Raw genomic sequence first — 22,059 nt, forward strand, 5'->3', positions numbered from 1 at the left:
GCCCTCAGCAGTTCTTTCCCGGCTGGGTCGCCGTGGGCTGCGGGCAGATACTCCGGCCTGCGGCTGCTGCGGCGGCTTCCGCGGGGCGGGGCGGGGCGGGGCGGGGCCGCGGGACTCTCGCTCCTCGCGGGAGCGGCGGCTGCGGAGTGCGCACGCGCGGAACCGCTCTTCCTTTCCCCGCGGTGCCGGCAACAGGGCGCAAGGTGTCGGCGGCTGCATCTCCGAGGAGGTAGGCAGTGGGAGCCGGCGTTCAGTCTGGCCCGTGCCAACAGTGGCTCCTCTCTCCCCCGTAGTTCGAGGAGACCGCTCGCGGCCCCTCTGGCACGATCGTGGATGAGCCTCCTGGCAACTGAAATGGGAAAGGCAGCGCCCCCGACGCTGGGAACTGGACCGAACTCCACGGTAGTGACAGCTGCCAGACCCTGAGGAGAGGACGAGAAGACCCGAGCCCTCTGCTACGAACACTAGCAGCCGATGGAAAAGGCAGACGGAATTGGGACAGTGTGCGGAGTTCTCCAGGCGACAGATTAAGAGAGACTCTTGAAGAATAACTCTGTGTAATCACGTGTTCTGCTCAGAAGAAGTCCTCAATGGCCAGTGCCTTATTTGGCTTTCAGGGTTGGTGAAAGAAAAAGCAAAGTAGATGCTTTCTAATGCTAAGTCATTTAATGTAGCACCATTCCTTGAACTTCTTTCATCTCTAAGGTCGTCCCTTTCACCTGATGATACCTTTGGGCCATCGTGCAGGCATGTGTAAACTTGGAGATCTTCCTCAACATTGCACCATATCTAGGGTTCATTCAAGGCAGAGTCTCCTTGCAAAAGCATGGAAAACAATGTAAAGTCGAAGAGAGGAGAGCAATACCTGCAGAGTTGGAAAATGTGGAGGAGGCCAATCAAGGGACAGAAAAAGAAGTGCAGAGAATCTTGGAATTGTTGCAAAATTATTCTGGAGATAGAAAAGTCTCCTCTAGCCTTTCCCTTAGTGATTAATACAGGTTTTTAAGTGGATAGTAAAATCCAAACAGAAAGAGGTATATGTTATATAGTGAAGCCTATTTTCAAAATATACCTGAAATTTGTCTTTATAATGTTTCTTTCTTGAGAGTTTATAAAGATGTCAGTATACTCTGGGAAACAAATTGGCACATTCATAAAAGAGAAAAAAATGAAAAAAATCAGGCCCAACTTTCATTTTACAGATGAGGAAACTGACATAGAAAGGGAAATGACAAAGATCACACTGAAACAGACCTGGGAACTGGAGCCCAGCCATGCTCCTTGGCCCAGTACCTCTTCTTATTCTAGGAGCTCATACCCCTTTGAAGGAAACACAATATGAATGTGTCTTCAAATGATGCTTATAAACCTCTTCATCATACTGAGGGAGGGAGATAAGGGGATTAGTTCTTTAGGATCTAGACAGGCTTTTAAGAAAATCTTAGCCAGGTGCAGTGGCTCATGCCTGTAATCCCAGCACTTTGGGAGGCTGAGGCAGGTGCATCACCTGAGGTGAAGTTCCAGACCAGCCTGGCCAACATGACAAAACCCCGTCTCTACTAAAAATAAAAAAATTAGCCGGGCATGGTGGTGGGAGCCTGTAATCCCAGTTACTTGGGAGGCTGAGGTAGGAGAATCACTTGAACCTGGGAGGCGGAGGTTGCAGTGAGCTGAGATCGTGCCAGTGCACTCCAGGGCAATGAGTGAAACTCTGTCTAAAAAAAATAATAATCTTAGCAGAGCTCTTGCTAAATGATAAAGACTTTGGCAACTGAAATCCTTTTTTTTTTTTTCAGAGAACTTAAGTAAGGACGGGATAATCACTAATTGGGGTTGTGATTAAGGGAATTCAAGCCTCTGAAATCTCTTTCATCTGTAGGTCTGATGATTTGGTTACTGTCTTTCAGTACATCTGCGCAGGAAGCCTGGGGAACCAGTCCCTCTTCAAAATCTACATTGAATAGGTATTATGTTTGCCTTTTCATACATGTTAGTTCACTTAGTCTTCACCACAGGCTTTCTAGATTGGTATTATTCTTAGTCTACCTAAGGAGTTCACAGAGGTTAGGTAACATGCCCCAAGCCACACAGATGATAGGCAGCACAACCAGACGATATTACAGGTCTCCAGATGAGTGAGCTGATGATGACATCGTTTGTTCCCGAGCCCTGCCCCCACGTAGGTAAGTGCTTGCACTGCTCACTGGGTCATCAGGACAAGTTGCTCCCACTGCCCTCTTCTTCTAACGGCTGGAAACAAAGCTGCAACAGAGGCCCCCTCCTACTAGGAGAAAGGCATTTTAATTGGCACCTCCTCACAAAGGCTCCAGTGTTCTAGAGCTTTGCATACAGGAAGACTCTCGTTGAACAATGAAGCCAAACCTTGCTTCCAAAATTCCCAGTTTGGTAGGTCACTGTGGATGAAGAGGCTTGAGACACCCTGAGACAAGCTGGGACCATGATGATAGGAACCAGTTTGTGAAGGGAGGAGGCTGGGCTAATGGGATCTAGGGAGACAGATAATATCCGGACCTTAGGTAGCTTGTGTTACTCAAGTCAGCAGGGTTTCTGTTGTTTTTTGAGACAGTCTTGTTATGTTGCCCAGGCTGGAGTGCAGTGGTGCGATCTCGGCTCACTGCAACCTTCACCCCCTGGGTTCAAGCAATTCTTGTGCCTCAGCCTCCCGAGTAGCTGGGACTACAGATGCGAGCCGCCACGCTTGGCTAATTTTTTGTATTTTTAGTAGAGATGGGGTTTCACCATGTTGGCCAGGTTGATCTTGAAGTCCTGTCCTCAAGTAACCTGCCTGCCTCAGCTTACCAAAGTGCTGGGATTACAGGCATGAGCCACTGCACCTGGCCAAGATCGTTTGATGTTCTTGGGTGAATGGCCACTTTCACCTGGATCCAACCAATTTTTGCTGCCCTAGGGAGCATGATCCAGAGCTCCCTCAAGACAGAGGATGTGCTAAAGGCAAACTCCAGAGGTCATCCTATCCCCACGCCTTCTGCCTTTCTGAAGATGAGCTCTTCTGCCCTGCTGTTACCACTCAGTACTCTAGATTAAACCTGTTCCCATGTTCATTCTGTACCCATGACTATATTTCTGCTTCCTGGAAGGTTGTAGCCACAGGGATAAAAAACTCACCAATCAGTTGTGGCCTTCCTGAGGCAAGTCAGTCACCTTCCTACTCTGGTATCTTCCATGGCTACCAGTTGGCCACAGAACCAAGCACTGACTCACCAGCCTCCACAATCTGGTTCCTTTTCAGCCTCTTTGCCACCCCTACCGCCCATACTGCATCATCCATTCTGGCCATCTCCGATTCTTTCTTGCTAGCTCCCACTTTTCCCTGCATCCAGCCCTCTGTACTGTTTTCTCTCTTTGAACATTCTTTTCTCCCTGCATCCTGGGCCTCCATTCAAATCTTCCTCTTCCCTGGAAGTACAGCTTCTGTAGTTAACCTCACAAAGCAAAGCTGACTTCAGCAAACTTTCCAAGACAACCAGGGACCAACACAGTTTAGATAAACGGGATAAATAAATAAGGTGGCTTTAAGATCACTTGTAGTTCAGAGGTCACCCGGGGGATTAGGATCTATGCAGAGACCTGCAGAGTCAAGCTGCTTCCCCAAGGGACCCCCTTCATGCTGCTGGCACTTGCCCTACCCCTCAGGAGAAACTGGGCTGCTGTAGCCAAGTTACACAGGCAGCTGTGGGCCAGCCCGGGGCAAGACTGTGTTGCTTGGCATTTCTCCAGTTCCTCTCGTGGCTGACATCTGTGACTGTGCAAGGATTCATGCTCACCACTGCACTCCACAGTGACATACTTGAATTTATTTAAAAAGAATTTATTCACCCGTGTTTGCTCCCACCTTAGCCCCATTCTGTGCGCCCTTCCCCTCATTCATCGCAGTATCAAAATAACCCCCAAATGGGACTGCTGTGCTTGAACACTTCCCATCATGCCTCTTATCCTCTGCATGCATTTACTTAGTTCCTGGAGCATACAGACCCCTCACCTGCAAACCGCGCCTCAGCACACACCTCGCTAGGTTGGAGGAAGTTGTGGTACCCGGAGCAGTTTGCTTTGTTTTGGCAGCGTCAGTGATCTCACAAACACTTGGCTGGCCACGCAGTCCTATCTATAACTTTCAGCAGATAACTCAAGTGGGTGACGGGGGCAGAAGCCAGGTCTTGGTTCCTGTGTGTGACCCAAGGCTCCCCAGCACAGGGCCCACCCCTCTCATCGGGCTCAGCCAGGTCTTGCAGAATGAGCTCTGCTGAGATCCAACCAAACACATTCGCTATTTGTTAGGTAAACTCATTCCTGGAACCTAGCAGGTATTCAGTTTATGGCTGACTCTCAAGGGAATAAAGGGAAAAAGGAAAAGCGGGTCTAACGTCCTTTGGATTATCTTTACAAAGCAAGAGCTGTCTGTGAACTTGTAATCTTCAGAACAAACACTGGGCCTATCCAGGTCTGTCCGCAGTTCCCAAAGTCGTAGCTCCACAATGAGCTATGATATAGACCAGCCACACTCAGTGATGGCTCCTGGTTCCTCACTTTCCAGGGCAGCTTCAGTTCCTGCCACGGTGTCAGTGCGGATTGATTCCTGCTGTGTTACTCAACAAACTCCTGACCCTGGGCTCTCAGCTGAAGAGCTGGCTCCTGAAGGTATTAATCATCATCACTCAGGTTTGCGGTCCTCAGAGTCCCGGTGCACCTGGGATCCAAGCAGCTCCACCTTGTCTTTGCTGCCTTCAAGGTTCACATCTTCAGGGTCCCACTGTGGAGAAAAGATACAAAGAGCACCTGGGTGGAACAGATCGCTGCTTCTCATCTGTTATAACCCCCGACCCAAACAAAAGCTCCAATTCTGGTTCTCATGATCCAGGCACAGACAAGGACAAAAGGGTAAGGACAAGTTACCCAGGCCTGTGTTTCTAGGACCTAAGGAGGCAAGCATAACTTTAAATCAAGGAACTAATGAACAACTACCCTAAACATAACAGCTCCACCTTCCTTCCCACCCTCCTTCTCCACTATTCTTTGCCTCTACCAAGTCCCTATCTAGTGAGACTGAGTCACGTTCTCCTTGTCCTGACTCCATGCCTAACTCATTCCTGGGAAAAAAACCAGGCACACTTAATCCTTTTTTATTTTTTTAAGACAAGGTCTTGCTGTGTTGCCCAGGCTGGAGTACAGTGGTGCAATCATAGCTCACTGCTGCCTCAAACTACTAGACTCAAGCAATCCTCCTGCTTCAGCCTCCCAAGTACCTGGGACTACAGTTGTGTACCACAATGCCTGGCTAAGTTTTTAATTTTTAGTAAAGTCTTACAATGTTGCCCAGGCTGATCTCGAACTCCTGGACCTAAGCAGTCCTCCCGCCTCAGCCTCCCAACGTGCTCAGCTTACAGGCCTGAGCCACCACGCCTAGCTTCAACCTGTTCTTTATGGGCCAGGTAAATACCTCTTCCTCCAGGAAGCCTTCCTGACTGTGTTAGCCCATTGGGCACTCACTTGCCTCTCTTTGTACCACCTAGTCCACAGATTTGCCCCTGAGCACGGACAGCCCTGGCGTTTATGTGGACATCTGCCTTGTTGTCTCAGGTAGGTGACGAGCTCCACAGGAACAGAGCAAAGGTTCACTCCTGCCTCCTACATGGTGTTTCCTCTAAACCTGAGGCTCAGCAGACTTGTCATCACGTAAAACCCAATTCAGAGTGGGGGGCACTGCCAGTGAATATTTCATCACCGACTCAGATTTGAGAAGTTGAAATTTGCAGGAGTGAGTGAAGGGTTAAAACAAGTGGGCACAGAAGCCTTGACGAGGCTGTCTGTGAAGCCCTCCTATTGTTCTAAGAGGATGGGTAAGAGCCCAAGGGGATCCTTAGTGTTACCTTTGAAGTTCTAGCCATGGAGGCAAGTAGGGATTGGGCTCAAGTCTTCCTCCTGTCACTAATTTGCCTTCGTTTTGGAGGCCTCAGTTTCCCCATGTGTATGCTGTGGTATTGGATCAGCAACTAGATAAGAAGATCGCTCCCATTCCTGAGCGTCTATGATGATTCTGAGGCACAGGGTCACATTTGACAGTACCAGGAAACCCAGGAAACAAGAAGCAAAGGTGACACAGATGTGTCTGCCTGGGCAGATGACCTATCTGGACGAGATAATAGACCCAGGCATGGACATGCCCTCCAAGAAAGATGCTCGAACAGTGGCTCACACTGAAGCTGAATCAAACATTCCAATCCCTAGAGGTCCCAGATAAGATCCTGAAGGCTCCCGGAGCCACCGACATAATGGCCATGCCATGCCAATGATAAAACACAAACTGTGACTTTGTTTTGGACAGAAATAAAGAGCCCGGTTTGTTAGTGATTTACTGATCACTGAATCGAGTACTAATACTTGGCGACTTTAAAAGCCATCATGTTAAAAAGACCACCTGATTCTCAGTGTCCCTGCAGTGATTGCATGTGGGCAGCTTATCCCCTGTACCTGTTTGGGGTGTGCCAGCCACTTCCAGTGTGAACATCTCATTAACTTGCGGTCACAGACTTGGCTGGACCCCTTTAACCAAATTCCGTCCTGACATTATCAGATCCCAAATCAAAGAGCTCACTAGGCCCCTCAGCCTACATGACCCACCTGCCCAGTGAAAGAAGTAGGGCCCTGTTCTGTTTTCTGAGGATGGCCAGTGTGCTCTTTGATGAAAACTGTTTCTAAGCAGAGGCCTGAGACCAAGGTCATTGTTCTCAGAGTGTGTTCTTGACCAGCCACACCAGAAGCACCAAGGCTGCTGGCTAAAAACACGGATGCCGGGGCCCACCCTAGCCCCTGGGTAGGGGGTTGAGACCTAAGGTTTGGCATTTTTACAAGCTCCTAGGGTGATTCTTAGATGCCCCGATGATTGAGAACCACTGCTCTAGCTTCTTAAATGGCTGCTAAGAATTCTTCTTGCCAACCCTGACCAGTTCAGCTGCCGGCAAACAGAAACCTGTCACTTTGATCAAGTGAGCTCTTCAAACTAGTACAGGCCGGGTGCGGAGGCTCACGCCTGTAATCCCAGCACCTTGGAAGGCCAAGGCGGGCAGATCACCTCAGGTCAGAAGTTCGAGACTAGCCTGGCCAACATGGCGAAACCCCATCTCTACTAAAAATACAAAAATCAGCCAAGTGTAATGACAGGTGCCTCTAATCCCAGCTACTTGGAGGGTTGAGGCAAGAGAATTGCTTGGACCTGGGAGGCAGAGGTTGCAGTGAGCTGAGATTGTGCGATTGCACTCTAGCCTGGGTAACAAGAGCAAAACTCCATCTCAAGAAAGAAATAGGCTGGGCGCGGTGGCTCACGCCAGTAATCCCAACACTTTGGGAAGCCGAGGTGGGTGGATCACCTGAGGTCAGGAGTTCGAGACCAGCCTGGCCAACATGGCAAAACCCCATATCTACTAAAAATACAAAAAATTACCACAGACATGGTGGCAGGTGCATGTAATCCTAGCCACTCGGGAGGCTGAGGCAGGAGAATTGCTTGAACCTGGGAGGTGGAGGTTGCAGTGAGCTGAGATCATGCCACTGCACTCCAGCCTGGGCGACAAGAGTGAAACTCGGTCTCAAAAATAAAATAAAATAAAAATAAATAAGTAAAAATAAAGTGGTACAAATCTTAGAAAACATTTAGAATCTATATTTTCTGAATCTCTAGAATAATGTGTTTTAAAACTTCATTTCATTATTTATTTACTTATTTTGAGACAGCTCACTCCATCACAGTGAGGCATGATCTCAGCTCACTGCAACCTCCACCTCCTGGGTTCAAGTGAGTCTCCTGCCTTAGTACCCTGAGTAGCTGGGACCACAGGTACGTACCACCACACCCGGCTAATTTTTGTATTTTTAGTAGAGATGGGGATCTCACCATGTTGGCCAGACTGGTCTTCAACTTCTGACCTCAGGTGATCCGCCCCCCTCAGCCTACCAAAATGCTGGGATTACAGGCGTGAGCCAATGTGCCTGGCCTAAAACTTCCATTTTATAATAAAATTGTTGCTGGAAACCAGTCATGAAGAGAATCTGAGCAAAAGATTCATTTTCATATCAGAAACAATCCTGGGAGATGACAGGCACAGGTAGTTGTCATAAAACATGCCCACCTGTCACTTGGAGGCAAGGGTGGCATGGAGACAGCAGCCAGCTGCCCAGGGTCCCAGAATGACAATGTCTGGAAATGTTTATTGCAACAGCTACTGCAGCCATGCCTGCCACTACTACTGTTGTTCCAGACCATGTTTCTTCACTGGGTTACATATCTTCTTGGTCCCTATTACTTGGGCTTACCTGGATACCCCCAAAGCAGAAAGAACTCTGAACTGAGAGAGCCCTGAAAATCCCACTGATTCTCAGTCTTGCCTCTCATGTTGATTTTTTTTTTTTTAAATGGAGTTTCATTCTTGTTGCCCAGGCTGGGGTGTAATGGCGCAATCTCGGCTCACTGCACCCTCCACCTCCCAGGTTCAAGCGATTCAGTTGCCACAGCCTCCTGAGTAGCTGGGATTACAGGTATGCGACACCACGCCTGGCTAATTTTGTATTTTTTGTAGAGACAGGGTTTCGCCATGTTGGCCAGGCTGGTCTTGAACTCCTGACTGCAGGTGATCCGCCCACCTCGGCCTCTCAAAGTGCTGGGATGACAGGCGTGAGCCACCGCGCCTGGCCTGACATTCTTTTTTTTTTTACTAAAGGAATGCGTCATGGGTCTAGCCATCTAAGGAGGTCTAACAAGAACAGGAACTGAAGTCAAGCCATAGGAAGTCCCTCCTGGAAGGGAAAGAGCATGATTGTCCACACCTGCTCCGAGTTTAGGGCCTCCCAATACTTATGCTGCAGAATAAAAAGAGACAGAAAAAGCATTGGACAGATTTTGCCACCATCACACAGCAGAGCGGAGCTCAGGGCCAGCCCCGTCTGCTCAGAGAGTCAGGAGACAGGCCCTTAGATGGTTGGGGGCAAAGGAACAGGTGACTTCAGCAAGCAGGAAGGCAGCAGCTACTAGCAGTTACACTTTAGTTAAATGATCAATGAGATAGTTATGATAATTACGAAGGGCTGCACATCCTGGGAAAAATTACAATCTATCAAGATTTAAAAATTACTATTAGTAGAAATTATTATTATTAGGAGGAGCAGCAGTAATAATAATAAATCTCCCATTTATACCCACACGGCTGAGATGATTCAACCCAAACCCATAAAACTGAGATGCCAATAAAATTCCTGCCTTGCCAAGATTCATGTGTAGTCAGCGCTGACTGCATGGCTGGTTCCACTCCAAACCTCAAGTATGTCTGACTCAAGTTCTTGCAGGGCAGGCATCACGTCTGCCCTTGTTACTCCGTCACCTCCTGCAGCGCCTGGGAAACGTATGTTTCTGACATGAGCTAAGAATCTATGAATATCTGTTACACTGATGTGGGAAAGTCTACTAAATTAAATAGCAGGCAGTCTGAACAGCCCACAGGATTTAGGGTTATTATCACATTAAAACAAAGCATGTTCAACTCCTTATATTTTTCATTTAAAAAAATTATTTAATTTTTTAAGAGAGGGGCTTGCTCTGTCGCCCAGGCTGGAGTGCAGTGGCATGGTCATAGCTCACTGCTGCCTCCATCTCCTGGGCTCAACGGATCCTCCTGCCTCAGCCTCCTGAGTAGCTGGGACTACAGGTATGTACCACCATGCCTGGCTGATTTTTATTTTGTTTTTTTAGTAGAGATGAGGTCTCCCTATGGTGGCCAGGCTGGTCTTGAATTCCTGAGCTCAAAGAATCCTCCCACCGTGGCCACCCAAAGTGCTGGGATTATAGGCATGAACCACGGCACCTGGCCTAATTTTCTTTCTTTCTGTCTGTCTGTCTATCTGTCTGTCCGTCTATCTATCTATCTATCTATCTATCTATCTATCTATCTATCTATCTATGTATGATGGAGTTTCACTCTTGTCGCAGGCTGGAGTTCAATGGCACAGTCTCGGCTCACTGCAACCTCCGCCTCCCAGGTTTAAGCAATTCTCTTGCCTCAGCCTCCAGACTAGCTGGGATTACAGGCACCCACGACCATGCCCAGCTAATTTTGTATTTTTCGTAGAGATGGGGTTTCACCATGTTGGCCAGGCTGGTCTCAAACTCCTGACCTCAAGTGATCAGCCTGCCTCCACCTCCAAAGTGCTGGGATTACAGACGTGAGCCACTGCACCCACCCAGGCATAAATCATTTCATCCACAAATATTTCAAAATGTATCTCATAGATAATAACTTAAAAACAAAACAAAAAACTAAGTATGATGCCATTATTATACCTAATAAAATTAGTGATAATTCCTTAGCATTCATCTTTTAATAATATCCTGCTGAGGGAACATAAACTGAAAAAAAAAAAAGATTAATTGGAAGGGATACAGATTACTAAATTGATGGTTCCACACACTGCAAAAGACAGAAATGTTGATGATATAAAGGAGGGTTGAAAAAGTTAACTTAGTGAAAAAGTTTATTAAAAGCCAAGCAAACAAACAAGCAAACAAATAAATAGGCTCGAGTCCCCTAACTCTGTTGAAATGAAACCTTGAAACTTCTTTACAAAGCTTAAATCTTCAGCGCTACAGGCAATCTAAAATTTGAGAAGAGTGCCCTCTAGTGGGAATAGTCAATATTTTTAAAGTTACTTGATAAACCGCTAATGATAGTGTGCCTATAAGGAGTACAATTAAGCCAAATCTTTGTAACTGAGGTCTCTCCTCAACCCCCCCAGACTAAAAATAAATAAAATTATATAGTCTTTTCCCTGTTTCAAGAGCAAATGTGTTCATTATAGAACATTTTTCACAAAACAAAGACCTACCATAATTCTATCCTTAGAAGAAGGCCTCTACAAAGATTCAACAGCCCTCTGAAACATGTATGTATTATGTATAATATAATAAAAGCAAATGGCTTTTCTCCTTTAACATACAATGAGCATTTCCACTTGCCCTTAAAATCATCTTCAATAACATGATTCTATCACCGCCTCAAACCACTGCATACGGCATTTTAATTTGCCTCATACCTAAGCACACTTTTCTATGCTTCTGAAATCCAGAAGCATCCTATAGCGTTTGTCTATGTAGCATGTAGTAATGTTTCGTTCATTCCGAAGACTTTAGGATGTGTCTAAGTTACTGAAGAAATAGGGTCACTTTCGAGGCTTACATTTTAGACTGTGGAAGCCAGATGGGGCCTCAGAAACCATTTGTCCAACTCTTTACTCTTACATTTGGGGAGAAGTGATGTCTCCGCAGTCTTGGGGAGGTGAGATGGTGCTGGGCTTGGGATGGATTATAAAGTTTTAAGACTGGTCAGACATTTACCAGCTTCAGTTCTCTTTTTTTTTTTTTTTTTGAGACGGAGTCTCACTGTGTCACCCAGGCTCGAGTACAATGGCGTGATCTCGGCTCACTGTAACCTCCGCCTCCCAGGTTCAAGTGATTCTCCTGCCTCAGCCTCCTGAGTAGCTGGGACTACAGGCGCACACCACCAGGTCTGGCTAATTTTTTGTATTTTTAGTAGAGATGGGGGTTCCCCATATTGGTCAGGCTGGTCTCAAACTCCTGACCTTGTGATCCGCCCGCCTCAGCCTCCCAAAGTGCTGGGATCACAGGCGTGAGCCACCGCACCCGGCCAATGGTCTGTATTTCTTACCTGCTACATCTGACAGCCCTCCTCAGGATCATGAAAGGCTTCCTGGAAGAAGGGGGATTTAGACAGGACAGTGAAAGGTAGGAGAAGACAGATAGGCAGAGAAACCCAGAGGAGAGAAAGCTGGCCGGGTGCATGGGGAAGGACCTGCAAAGATGGCACAGATCAGGAGGTGTCCTGGAGCTCAGACTTAGGAGCCTGGGCTTAAACTGTAAGCAGCAAGGAGCCCAGGAGGCCTCAAGCAGGGAGGCACTGGGCTGGGGCGAGGGTTGGAAAATCCTGCTGTATTCCCTGCAGGACAGAAATGAAAGGAGGCAGAGCACTCCTGCACCAGAATCGGGAGCTCCCATACCAGTCCAGGTGGAATAACGAGGCTCTTTTGGGGCAGACAGATTGGAAATACATCTAGAGACTAAGAGTACAGAAGTCTTCCAGAGTGGTATCTGGGCAGACGGCAGCCTGCACTGCTGTGCTACAAGATTCATTCACACATTCTGCTGGTGGTTTACTTTTCTGTTTTCCTGATGGAAGCCTTTCTGTGTGTAAGAACTGACTCAGTGCTGGGCGCAGCGGCTCACGCCCAGCACTTTGGGAGGCTGAGGCAGGCAGATCACCTGAGGTCGGGAGTTCAAGACCAGCCTGACCAACATGGAGAAACCCCATCTCTACTAAAAATACAAAATTAGCCGGGTGTGGTGGTGCATGCCTGTAATCTCAGCTACTTGGGAGGCTGAGGCAGGAAAATCGCTTGAACCCAGGAGGTGGAGGTTGCGGAGGTTGCAAGACTCTGTCTCAAAAGCCCTTATGTGCATCTGCCTCCTGGGTCAAGGTTCTTTCCCTGGCACAGCCGGTTTCTCTTTGGGGCCCAGTGCAGCATCTATCTCATGCATACTTTTTCTCCAGAACGAATGATTTGGCTTTAAAAAGGGCAGACATCCAGGGGAATATACCCTGATCTGCTGGTGCCAGAAAGTTGAGAGAGAGAATAAGCAGTTGGGTTATCAAGGGTCTTAGGCGCAGAATCAATAGGGACACATGGGCCTGGGACTTGGCCCTCTTCAGACACAGCAATCTGGCATTTGGCACTGTTCTCATGGTCCACACAGGTACACCCACACTGGGCATGCGTGCACACACCCACATGCACACGCACACCCACACAGGACTGCACTGGCTGCAGTCACAGGCCTTCTTCACTCTGCAGACTTTGTTCCAATGACAGAAACCGCCTCCTTGCAGAGTTGCTGTAAAGCTTATGCCCAGTCTCTGGCAATGCTGGGAAGCACAGAAGGGAAAATGACTATAGATGCTGTAAATGTACTTTTGTCACAAAGGCGGACTGAACCTTTTCTTGAATCCTAGAGGCGAAAGAAAAAGAAAGAAAGAAAAGGAAGCCTTTAAAAGGTACAGGAGGCTGGGCACGGTGGCTCACACCTGTAATCCCAGCACTCTGGGAGGCCGAGGTGGGTGGATCACCTGAGGTCAGGAGTTCACGACCAGCCTGGCCAACAGGGTGAAACCCCGTCTCTACTAAAAATACAAAAAATTAGCCGGGTGTGGTGGCGGGCGCCTGTAATCCCAGCTACTCGGGAGGCTAAAGCAGGAGAATGACTTGGACCTGGGAGGTGGACGTTGCACTGAGCCGAGATTATGCCATTGCACTCCAACCTGGGTGACACTTTCTCAAAAAAAAAAAAAAAAAAAAAAAAAATTAAATCTACAGGAGCAGCAAACTTCAGGCCTTTCACAGAATAAGTGTTTGGTTCCTTCCCTGCTGTCACACATACCCCTGACCCATTTAGGTAAAAAGAACAGTGAAATGTGATGCCCTTAGGGGCTTCAATGCTAGGGGAAGTCAAGCCTGCTTTTATGATATAGGTTCTGGCTGTCCTAGAAAGTCACTCTGTCCTAGAAAGAGTGACTTATGGTCACTCCCATAAGTCCTGCTCTCTCTGGGCCTCTGTCACCTACATGGAGACCCCAGGCACGGGACTCTGGGCTCAGGAACCCTTATTCACCATTGGTTCATTGTGCCCTTCAGATGGCTTTGCCAGGAGTGAGGCTGACCTCGTACTGAATGGGTGGGCTAGTGAATGAATGAATGAATGGATTCACAGTCTCCGTGGAGTATGCCGTCTCCTCTGGAGAGGTACAGAAACCTGCACAGTCCAGGAAAAAGACCTCTCTACACGGTTCCTGGTCACACTAAGGCTCTCACATGATTCGTCTGGTACTCTGACCAGTGCAGCCAAGTTCTCCTTCCATGCGAGCCCCACATGCCCAGGGTCCTGTCTGTCTCAGCTGTCTCCTGTTCTGACACTCCTTGACAACAGAGTCAGAGCACAGCTGAGTGAAAAGACACCTGGGCAGAGGGTCCATTTTCTCATCTGTAAAATGGGAATAATGGATAATGAACATGCTCCTGCACACCTCCCTGGGTACCCGTCTCTGCCAAGGCAGTGGAGTGTGGTGGTTAATGAGAGAGGCTTCAGAGCAGACAGAACTAGGTTCAAACCCCAGTTCTGCCACTTCTTCTTATCACCATTATTGTTTTTTCAGGGAAGTGACTTAAACTTACCTAGTCCCAGTCTCCTGACTCAGGCTGTTAAGGCAAACGGTGCTAGGAAAGGATAGCCCACACCATGCCCAGCACAGTCACTATTCGCAATGAGCACCGCTTTTCTTGTTAATGGATTGAAAACACTTTATGAGCTGGAGTGCTGTGGGTACCACGGAGTGTTGAAACCACTCATTTCTCCACTTCCTCTAGCGTACTGCAAGAAGTATTCAAAACAGTCAGTCTATGCCCCGAGAACTTGGACAAGAAACCACCACCCCATCCCAGAGTTAATTACCAAATCACAAAGGACCATAGATAAGGGAAACACGTCACCTTAAAGACACAGAGTGGCTCCCAGGCCCACAGACCCCGACAGTGGGAGTCAGAGAGCATTCACTCATCAACCCAAGGGATCAAACAGAAGCCGAGTTGGTCAGTAACAGACAGACGACGGGAGGTGGCTGAGGGAACGGCAGCCCACCTTGGCAGCCAGGCCGGGGCAGTCCAAGAGTGGAGACAGAAGCCCTGGGTGGTCTGAGCCCAACGCCATGAAATATTTGAATGACGCAATTCTCTTGGGAGCAGAAGTCACGAACCAGAGGAAGTGAGGATGTAAGGCCCTGACTTCAATCTGTGTGCTATGTCCCTCCAGAGTGTGGTCTGGAAGAGTGAGGCAGAGGACCAGACTCTCCACTGTGACTGGTTTACCAAGTGCCTGTCACCCTATGTGGTGGGCTGGGGCCGGTCTATCGGTCCCTCACGGATGTTTCCTTCAAATTCCCACTGGGAGAAAATGTGTGCCGCATGAGTGACCCAACAACCAGGTGAAGTATGGTGTGACACTTCATCTGCTCAAAGACACCGCCTCGCCCACCTTCGGCCGCAAACAAACCCGGATCTTCAAGGAATATTGCTTCAAGCAAATAGGGGGCATGTCAGACCGGAACAGCCCCACCACCTGGGAGGCGGTCATTGTTTGGTAGGCGTGGGGGTTAATTTTAATTTTCTTCTTCACATTTTTTACACTTTCCAAATTTTTTTTAATTTTCTTTTTCTTTCTTTCTTTTTTTTTTTTTTTTGAGACAGAGTCTCGTTCTGTTGTCCAGGTTGGGGTGCAGTGGCTTGATCTTGGCTCACTGCAACCTCCACCTCCCGGGTTCAGGAGATTCTCTTGCCTCAGCCTCCTGAGTAGCTGGGATTACAGGTGCGTGCCACTGTGCCTGGCTAAGTTTTGTTTTGTTTTTTGTTTTTTTTCTTTTTTTTGAGATGGAGTTTTGCTCTTGTTGTCCAGGCTGGAGTGCAATGGCACAATCTCGGCTCACTGCAACCTCCGCTTCCTGAGTTCAAGCGATTCTCCTGTCTCAGCCTCCCCAGTAGCTGGGATTATGGGCATGTGCCACTGCACATGGCTAATTTTTGCATTTTTAGTCGAAACAGGGTTTCACCATGTTGGCTAGGCTGGTCTTGAACTCCTGACCTCAGGTAATCCACCCGCCTCAGCCTCCCAAAGTACTGGGATTACAGGTGTGAGCCACCAAGCCCAGTCCATTTTCCAAATTTTCTACCAAAACATTTATTTTTGTTTTGTTTTATTTTCAGACAGGGTCTCACACTGATGCCCAGGCTGGAGTGCAGTGGCACAATCTGGGCTCACTGCAACCTCTGCCTTCTGGGCTCAAGCAATCCTCCCACCTCAGTCTCCCAAGTAGCTGGGACTATGGGCTTGTACCACTACATCCAGCTAATATTTTATTTTTATTTTTGGTAGAGACAGGGTTTGTATTTTTAGTAGAGACGGGGTTTCACCATGTTGTCCAGGCTGATCTTGAACTCCCGAGCTCAGGCAATCCGCCCATCTCAGCCTGCCTCGGCCTCCTAAAGTGCTGGGATTACAGGTGTGAGCCACCATGCCCAGCCAAGAAACATTTATTACTTTTAAGAACAGAAAATAGGCCAGGCGTGGTGGCTCACGCCTATAATCCCAGCACTTTGGGAGGCTGAGGTAGGCGGGTTATGAGGTCAGGAGATCGTGACCATCTTGGCCAACATGACGGGGTTTAGTAGAAACCCCGTCTCTACTAAAATATAAAAAAAAATTAGCCTGGCATGGTGGTGCATGCCTACAGTCCCAGATACTCAGGAAGTTGAGGCAGGGGAATTGCTTGAACCCGGGAGGCAGAGCTTGCAGTGAGCCGAGATAGCGCCACTGCACTCCAGCCTGGTGACAGAGCAAGACTCCGTCTCAAAAAGAAAAAAAAAGAAGAAGAACAGAAAATATAGATTACCAGAAGGCCCAGAGGATCACAAACCTGAAAAAAGATTTCTTGCTCATTTATTACTAAGTCTATATTCAGTCTATACTGGAAACTTTACAATCCTGTTTGACCTGCTATTATCTATGTTTAGTTTGGTATTAAGCAATCTCTTTACAGGACCTCAGCAGCCTTGTCATTTGTATTATCTGTATGTTTTAGGGCATGAAGGAGGAAGACTGTGGTGGACAGTGGGTGGGGGTTACGGGGAGGGAGGCTGCAGCTGCTGAACTTCTAAAAATATATTCCTTGTACACGGTGAAAGCATTCATTTCCACTTGCTTAATTTAAGTATGTGATCCTGTCTTCTTGGAATTTACTTTTTTTTTTTTTTGAGGCGGAGTTTCATTCTTTCACCCAGGCTGGAGTGCAGTGGTGTGATCTCAGCTCACTGCAACCTCCACCCCCCAGGTTCAAGCGATTCTCCTGCCTCAGCCTCCCGAGTAGCTAGGATTACAGGTGCCTGCCACCATGCCCGGCTAATTTTTTTTTTTTTTTTGAGACGGAGTTTCGATCGTTGCCCAGGCTGGAGTGCAATGGCACGATCTTGGCTCACCAAAACCTCCGTCTCCTGGGTTCAAGCGATTCTCCTGCCTCAGCCTCCCGAGTAGCTGGGATTACAGGCATGCGCCACCACGCCTGGCTAATTTTGTATTTTTGGTAAAGGTGGGGTTTCTCCATGTTGGTCAGGCTCGTCCTGAACTCCTGACCTCAGGTGATCCACCCACCTTGGCCTCCCAAAGCGCTGGGATTACAGGCGTAAGCCACCCAGCCCAGCCACGCCCGGCTAATTTTTGTATTTTTAGTAGAGACAGAGCTTCGCCACGTTCGCCAGGCTGATCTCGAACTTCTGACCTCAGGTGATCCACCTGCCTTGGCCTCACAAAAAGTGCTGGGATTACAGGCGTGAGCCACCAGGCCCGGCTGGAATTTACATATTTTTAACAATAGATTTCTAGAAAAGAGAGAGATGAGAGTAGAGAAAGAACAAAGACTGCAAAACAAGAAAACAGCCCAAACCAGCCACAAGGACAAATTTCTGAATTTTTCAAGTTCACCGTGCAGTCCTTACCTCAACTGAGGGTGGGTGGCAAGAGTGGACCTTGTTTCCACAGAACAAATGTTACTTCTCCCTCCCTGTCGCCATCCCTGAGTCACCAACTTCACTGTCCCTGCTCACTGAACACACTCTGCCATTATGCTCACTCCGGTCCCCTTTAGGCTTAGATCTCTGCCAAGACTGCTGGCTCCAGGCTGCCAGCCACGTGCTTTGGGTGTCCTACCAATTCTGAGACCAGATCTGAGAACCACACAACACAGAATGACACAGGAATATGAACCGAAAGGATGCAGAGTCCCTAACTCAAACCCAGCCCTCAGGGGCCGGCTGTGCTCCAGGATGCGGGGACAGAGAGATGCAAATGCAACCCAGGCCACCGTGGCTCCCGGGGTACACGGCCAGCAGTGGAAGTGGTGTCAGAAAGGTATGTGCTCTAGGTCGGGCGCAGTGGCTCATGCCTGTAATCCCAGCACTTTGGGAGGCCAAGGTGGGGGGATCACCTGAGGTCAGGAGTTCAAGACCAGCCTGGCCAACATTGTGGAACCCCGTCTCTACTAAAAATACAAAAATTAGCTGGGCAGGGTGGCAGGCACCTGTAATCCCAGCTACTGGGGAGGCTGAGGCACAAGAATCTCTTGAACCCAGGAGGCAGAGGTTGCAGTGAGCTGAGACCATGCCACTGCACTCCAGCCTGGGTGACAGAGCGAGAACTCTGTCTATGCTCAGGGGACTCAGAGGAAGGAGCCGTTAGTCTCTGACCGGCAAAAGGGCCAGAGAAGAGTCCGTGGCCAGGCAGTGCTCCGGGTGAGGGAGGGCGTGTGAAGCCGGGCAGGCTATGAGAGGCCTGGACTGCCACCCTGAGGAATCCAGACTTTATCCCAGTCAGCGGATCTGAGTTTCAGATTTCAAGGGCCAGTTTAAGTTCAACCAATCTAGGGGACTTACAATGGCTAACTGATTATTTTGACAAATAAGGCCAATTAAACCCCAAACCAGAAACTCAACACCAACTACTGCTTACTATTACCATTCTTTCCTAAAACGGCATTTAACACCAAAACAGTTGGGAGGACACAAACTCAAAACGGAAGACAGTCCTCTCCCCCCACCAAAAGACAGCTGGCAACTGTCTACTGACACACAGGCGGCCACTACATCGTCCTTGTGGTTCTCATTTTTCCACCGACAAACGGACGCCTCGTCACTGAATGGGGGTGGGAATCACAGCTGTGGACCGAGAGAGAACAGCTCAGACTTGAGAGTCACGCCTGTGTGTGATCCAAGCTGTGACGTGTGTTTTATTCACAGACATAAAAACTCAAAATGAGGTAAAGTTTATACAGTGTCAGCCACGGTGCCCACCACAGGGCCCACTTGTGTATGGCACCACTACACAGCAGGATGTGGCTGGTGCTCCTTAGCAGGGAGAAAAGCTCCCATACAAATTAGTTTGAGAAGCACTGAGACTTTTTTTTTTTTAGACAGAGTCTCGCTCTTTTGGCTAAGCTGGAGTGCAGTGGTGTGATCTTGGCTCACAGCAATTTCCGCCTCCCGGGTTCAAGTGATTCTCCTGCCTCAGCCTCCTGAGTAGCTGGGATTACAGGTGTGAGCCACCATGCCTGGCGAATTTTTGCATTTTTAGTAGAGACAGAGTTTTGCCATGTTGGCCAAGCTGTTCTCCAACTCCTGACCTCAGGTGATCTGCCTGCCTCAGCCTCTCAAAGTGTCGGGATTACAGGTGTGAGCCATCACGCCCAGCCAACACCGAGACTTTTTTTTTTTTTTTTTTTTTGAGACAGAATCTTGCTTTGTTACCCAGGCTGGAGTGCAGTGGCGTGATCTCGGCTCCAACTCCCGGGTTCACGCCATTCTCCTGCCTCAGCCTCCCAAGTAGCTGGGACTACAGGCATCCACCACCACGCCAGGCTAATTTTTTGCATTTTTAGTAGAGATGGGGTTTCACTGTGTTAGCCAGGATGGTCTCGATCTCCTGACCTCGTGATCCGCCCGCCTCGGCCTCCCAAAGTCTTGGGATTACAGGCGTGAGCCACCGCGCCCAGCCCACCGAGACTTTTAAACATTTATTACTCATTCATTTATCGTGCAAGTGATCTGTGAAGACCGGACTCTTAAAATGCGGTGTCCCTGCGACTAATGTGACCGTGGAAATCTCTTGTCAGTACTGACACACTGTAGGAGCCCCGTGGAAGTTCATTCTTTTTTTTTTCTTTTTTTTTGAGACAGAGTCTCGTTCTATTGCCCAGACTGAAGTGCAATGGTGCGATCTCGGCTCACTACAACCTCTGCCTCCCAGGTTCAAGAGATTCTCCTGCCTTAGCCTCCTGGGTAGCTGGGATAACAGGTGCCTGCCACTATGCCTGGCTAATTTTTGTATTTTTAGTAGAGATGGGTTTTCGCCATGTTGCCCAGGCTGGTCTCGAACTCCTGACCTCAGATGATCCACCTGCCTCAGCCTCCCCAAGTGCTGGAATTACAGGCATGAGCCACCGTGCCCGGCCTCATTCATTATTCAGCAGGTGTGAGGTTAACGTGGATAAGATGAGAACAGCTGTGCAAGCCCCAAGGAGCACCCAGCAAATGTCAGTGAATGATGGCATCCACGCACCCACCCAGCAGGCAACAGCCGTGTACCTCCAGGTCGGAGTTGATGGATGAGACCTCGGAGGAGCTGCTGGAAGACACTCGGGCCCGGATGACCTGAACGGGAGGGTACGATGGGGGCTCCTGCAGCAACGTATCTCCAGCGCTCGTCTGTCCGTCACCTGGCAGCCTGGTGGCACTGCAGCCTGCCTGCAAGGTGTGTGAGAAAGGGCAGGCAAGGACACGTAGTTTAGTTTTGATGGTTGAATTGTCAAAGCATTCACATACTTCAGTGTTCAAAATGTACAAAAGGGTGTGCAGCGCAGCATCTCCCTGTGCTCACCCGCCCCGGCCACCCAGTTCTCCCCAGGGACAGCCAGTGCCCAGTGTCTTGTGTATCCCTCCAGATACGTTAGACATACACAATCGAATGCAGACCCGTATTTCCCCCGATTTCCAAAATGGTAGCACACATTCCATTCTCTTAAGCACCCTGTTGTTTTTCACCTAACACTATGCCTTAGAGATAGTTCTGTATCAGAAGATTTGGGAGCTTTTTGGTAGCATTTTAGGTGTTCCCAGTCTATTTAACCCATCCCCTACTAATGGGTGTTTCATGTGTTTCCAGGCTCTTGCTTTTGCAATCAGTACTGACTGCAGTAAATTACACTGCAGTACATCCAAGATTTCAGAGTAAAGGATACATTCCTAGGGGTGGAATTGCTGGATTAAAGAGAGTATGTACGTTTGAAATCTGTATAGCTACTGCTAAAAACGCACCCCACAGAGGCTTTCCGCATGCCCACCAGCAGGGCATGAAAGTGAGTTGGGATGAATTAGGAAGGTTTAAGATAGAAAGAAACTTGTGAGATTTTCTATGTATCTATGTATCTATCTATTATCTATCTATCTATCTATCTATCTATCTATCTATCTATCTCAGACCAAAGCTTCCCCTATGGGCTCATGGAGGCTCCCTCAGGGACCTACAAAGCTCCACCAGCTGAACTTTTGAAGTCCTACAGGATTCATGTCATTCCACTGACACATGACAGGGCAAACAACCTGCTTTCTGGACCAGCATCTTCCACTAATTAACCACGTGATCTAATGTATTGGTTCATTTTCACGCTGCTGATAAAGACATACCTGAGACTGGGAAGAAAAAGAGGTTTAATGAGACTTACAGTTCCACATGGCTGGGAAGGCCTCACCATCACGGTGGAAGGCTAGGGGGAGCATGTCATGTCTTACATGGATGGCAGCAGGCAAAGAGAGAGCTTGTGTAGGGGAGCTCCTCTTTTATAAAACCATCAGATCTCTGGAGACTAATTCACTGTCATGAGAACAGCACGGGGAAAGACCTGCCCTCATAATTCAATTACCTCCTCCTGGGTCCCTCCTGCAACACATGGGAATTCAAGATGAGATGTGCGTGGGGACACAGCCAAACCACATCACCTAACAAAGAAAGCTGTCCTCTCTGAGTCTCAGTTTCCTAATCTATAAAAGGGGATGATAATCCCTGCTTCGCCCCCAGGGAGGGGTGTCATGGGGTTCAGATGTAAATGCCTGGGGCACATGAGGAGAATGGCTACGAGTACTCGACCCAAATCAAGCAGGGCTTCAGCCCTGGATGGGTTAAGTGCACAGGTTCCTGTGAGAGTCAGGAGGACCGGCAGAGAAAATCCACAAGAGAAACAAAGGCAGCATTCTGGAAGCAGGAACACATGTGAGGGCCCACCCTGCTGCCCAGCTGGGAAGGATGCTGAAACAGAAGGCTCT

General features: G+C 48.5%; 1 protein-coding gene and 1 long non-coding RNA gene across 2 annotated transcripts in view; one reads left to right on the plus strand and one right to left on the minus strand.

Annotated features, from left to right (window-relative positions):
• Positions 1-3,816: 3,816 nt before the first annotated feature.
• TMEM44 (transmembrane protein 44) overlaps positions 3,817-22,059 on the minus strand; it is a 41,578-nt gene continuing 23,335 nt past the window's right edge. The window contains 3 exon segments of the mRNA XM_073023758.1: positions 3,817-4,711; positions 4,713-4,789; positions 20,326-20,484. Coding sequence (XP_072879859.1) covers positions 4,681-4,711; positions 4,713-4,789; positions 20,326-20,484 — 267 coding nt within the window. The 3' untranslated portion in view covers positions 3,817-4,680.
• On the plus strand, positions 4,797-7,337 carry LOC103241948 (uncharacterized). The gene is made up of 2 exons (XR_500646.3): positions 4,797-5,468; positions 5,550-7,337. It is a non-coding gene; the product is annotated as an uncharacterized lncRNA (long non-coding RNA).

This window comes from Chlorocebus sabaeus, chromosome 15 (assembly GCF_047675955.1).
Source record: "Chlorocebus sabaeus isolate Y175 chromosome 15, mChlSab1.0.hap1, whole genome shotgun sequence".
Classification (NCBI taxonomy): Eukaryota; Metazoa; Chordata; class Mammalia; order Primates; family Cercopithecidae; genus Chlorocebus; species Chlorocebus sabaeus.